Consider the following 2,134-nt stretch of genomic DNA (forward strand, 5'->3'; position numbering starts at 1 on the left):
CTGCCGCCCTGGAGGCGCCATCGCGCGGCCGCGGCCACGCACGTCGCCACCTGCCAGACCAGCCCCACGCCGGGGCGTGTTTAGCCCGCGGTGTCGGGCTGCTTCGTGTTTTGCAATATCTGAGTTCGAGCCAATATTTTAAAACTGGAAGTCTTCGTTTGTTTTTTATTTTTAACTTCTGACTTCTCAAAGAAAAAGCAAGGACAGAGCGAGCTGTGCCCGGGGCTGGCTGCCCTTCAGCAGCGGCCGTGGTCGGCCGGCCGCCCCCGAGGCCCCGGAGTGGAGCGCCAGCTGCCCGCTCCCACGGCCCGGGCGCCCTTCTCGGCCTGGCCTGTCCCTCCGCCTCCTGCCGCCTTCCAACTGTGGGCATCGCCTGAACTGGCAACTGCCGTCTAGAGGACATGCCAAAAGGCTCCTTCGGGGCCTGGCGAGAGCAGAGGGCCGCAGGGCCACTCAGCGCCTCTCCCGCAAGCTGATGGGCGCCCAGGAGCCGCCCGGGAGCCGCCCGGGAGCCGCCCCGTAGTTGGGGACTCCCGGCCCTGCTGTTCTCTAACAGGCTGCTGAGAGCCTCGCAGGGAGCACTGACGCTCACGAGTTGACGCTGCCACTGAAAGGTGAAAAATACATCCACCGGTTAGTCTGAACAGGCGGCGCGCAGGTTTAGGAGAGCAGAGACGGCATCTCAAAGGGAAAAAGGCTCCAGGTAGAATAAAATGGCACAGTGACTGGAAACTCTTTTTCATCGGTGCGTAGCCACCGCCACAGCTTCAAGCTCAGCTAATACTTGCGACGATCATTCCTTTCACTCCGTCAACTGCTTCTGGGGCAGCAACTCTGCCTAAGCCTTTCCGAGGTACACCAAACCGACTCTGAAACACCGCTCACCAGTTACCCTGGGTCGCCTGACATCTGTGTGACATGATATAGACTCGGAAGGAATAGCCTCGGTGCATGCGCCCCGAAGCCAGGGGCTGCGCCACTGACGCGCCAGGGAAACAAAGGCAGCCGGACAGGAGAAAAGAACTCAGAGACAGGGACAATGGTGCAGTGAGCCCGTCCCACTTCTCTATGGTGGCTGGGTAAGGACAGACGGCAAAACCGTCTAGGCTGCTCTGCGCCTCTGTGCACAGTGCACCCGCACCGGGAACCCCTAAGCCCGGTACCCTTAACTCCTACTGAGAAATGCTCTCTGCAAGTCACAGCGACCAGACCCTCACCACCTACGAGGAGGAAAGTCTGGATTCCAGACAAACCACCTGGAAGTCAGTGATGAGTTCATTGTAACTTTAAAATAACTTTTCAGTAATTTGTTACCAGCTGAACATTTGTAGTAATCCAGTTTCCCAGCACACTTTATTAGACTTCTGCAGGGCTCCTGGCCAGGTCAAAAGCAGGCTTACAGGGTGGGTGCAAGAATTGTGCCCCAAGTTCCTCTATGTGTTAACAGCACCTGGTACATCAGACAGTTTGCAAGTAGTTGCAAGGCTGTTTACTACCTCGCTGAACTTTGTCTGAATTAGAACCAAGTCTGAACTGAACTGACACTACCCCCGTGGGTAACTGCTAACCCAGAGTCTTCCCCGTTGTCAACCAAAGACGGGGGGAGGAGTCTGAAACGGTTTGTGTTTCTCAGTTCCTAGGCGACTTGTGGCTGGGAACAAACAGCGTGGCTCTGCCCAGACCATTCCCGGCTCTCAACTTTCTCCACTGAAATAATGACCGGGCTCGGGGGAATCCACTTACCCGGTCCTTCATCCTCCAGCTCTGAGCTAAGGATTTGGAGCCCTCGATCTTTTCACAGTGCCTCTTTTTCATAAAAGCCAAAGGCAGGTTCCAGTCCGTCAGGTCGGCCTCATCTTCCTCCCCGAGCCCCAGAAGAGGCGACTGCAGCATTTCGGACTCCATCAGTGGGGGCGGGGGCGTCCTGGGCAGCAGGCGCTCGAGAACCTCCAGCCTTGAGAACTGGTGGGCAGCGGCGCAGTGACACGAGCCGCGGAAAGGCGAGAGTCCAGAGGAAATGGCCGGAGAGCGGGCGCGACCCTGACTCGGGCTGCAAGTCCGCGATCCTTATCTCCGACTGCGCGCGGGAAGTCGGTGGGGGTGGGGAGTCGCGGGCAGGGGCCGCCGGGGCTGG

General features: G+C 58.4%; 1 protein-coding gene across 1 annotated transcript in view; it reads right to left on the reverse strand.

Moving 5' to 3' along the window:
* Positions 1–2,109, reverse strand: part of RPTOR (regulatory associated protein of MTOR, complex 1) — a 67,094-nt gene extending 64,985 nt beyond the window's left edge. The window contains exon 1 of the mRNA XM_012734562.1: positions 1,744–2,109. Within this exon, the coding sequence (XP_012590016.1) occupies positions 1,744–1,905 (162 nt within the window). The 5' untranslated portion in view covers positions 1,906–2,109. The remainder of the gene's footprint in view (positions 1–1,743) is intronic.
* Between the last annotated feature and the right edge of the window lie 25 nt (positions 2,110–2,134).

This window comes from Condylura cristata, unplaced genomic scaffold (assembly GCF_000260355.1).
Source record: "Condylura cristata isolate star-nosed mole 26May11 unplaced genomic scaffold, ConCri1.0 scaffold00060, whole genome shotgun sequence".
Taxonomy (NCBI): domain Eukaryota; kingdom Metazoa; phylum Chordata; class Mammalia; order Eulipotyphla; family Talpidae; genus Condylura; species Condylura cristata.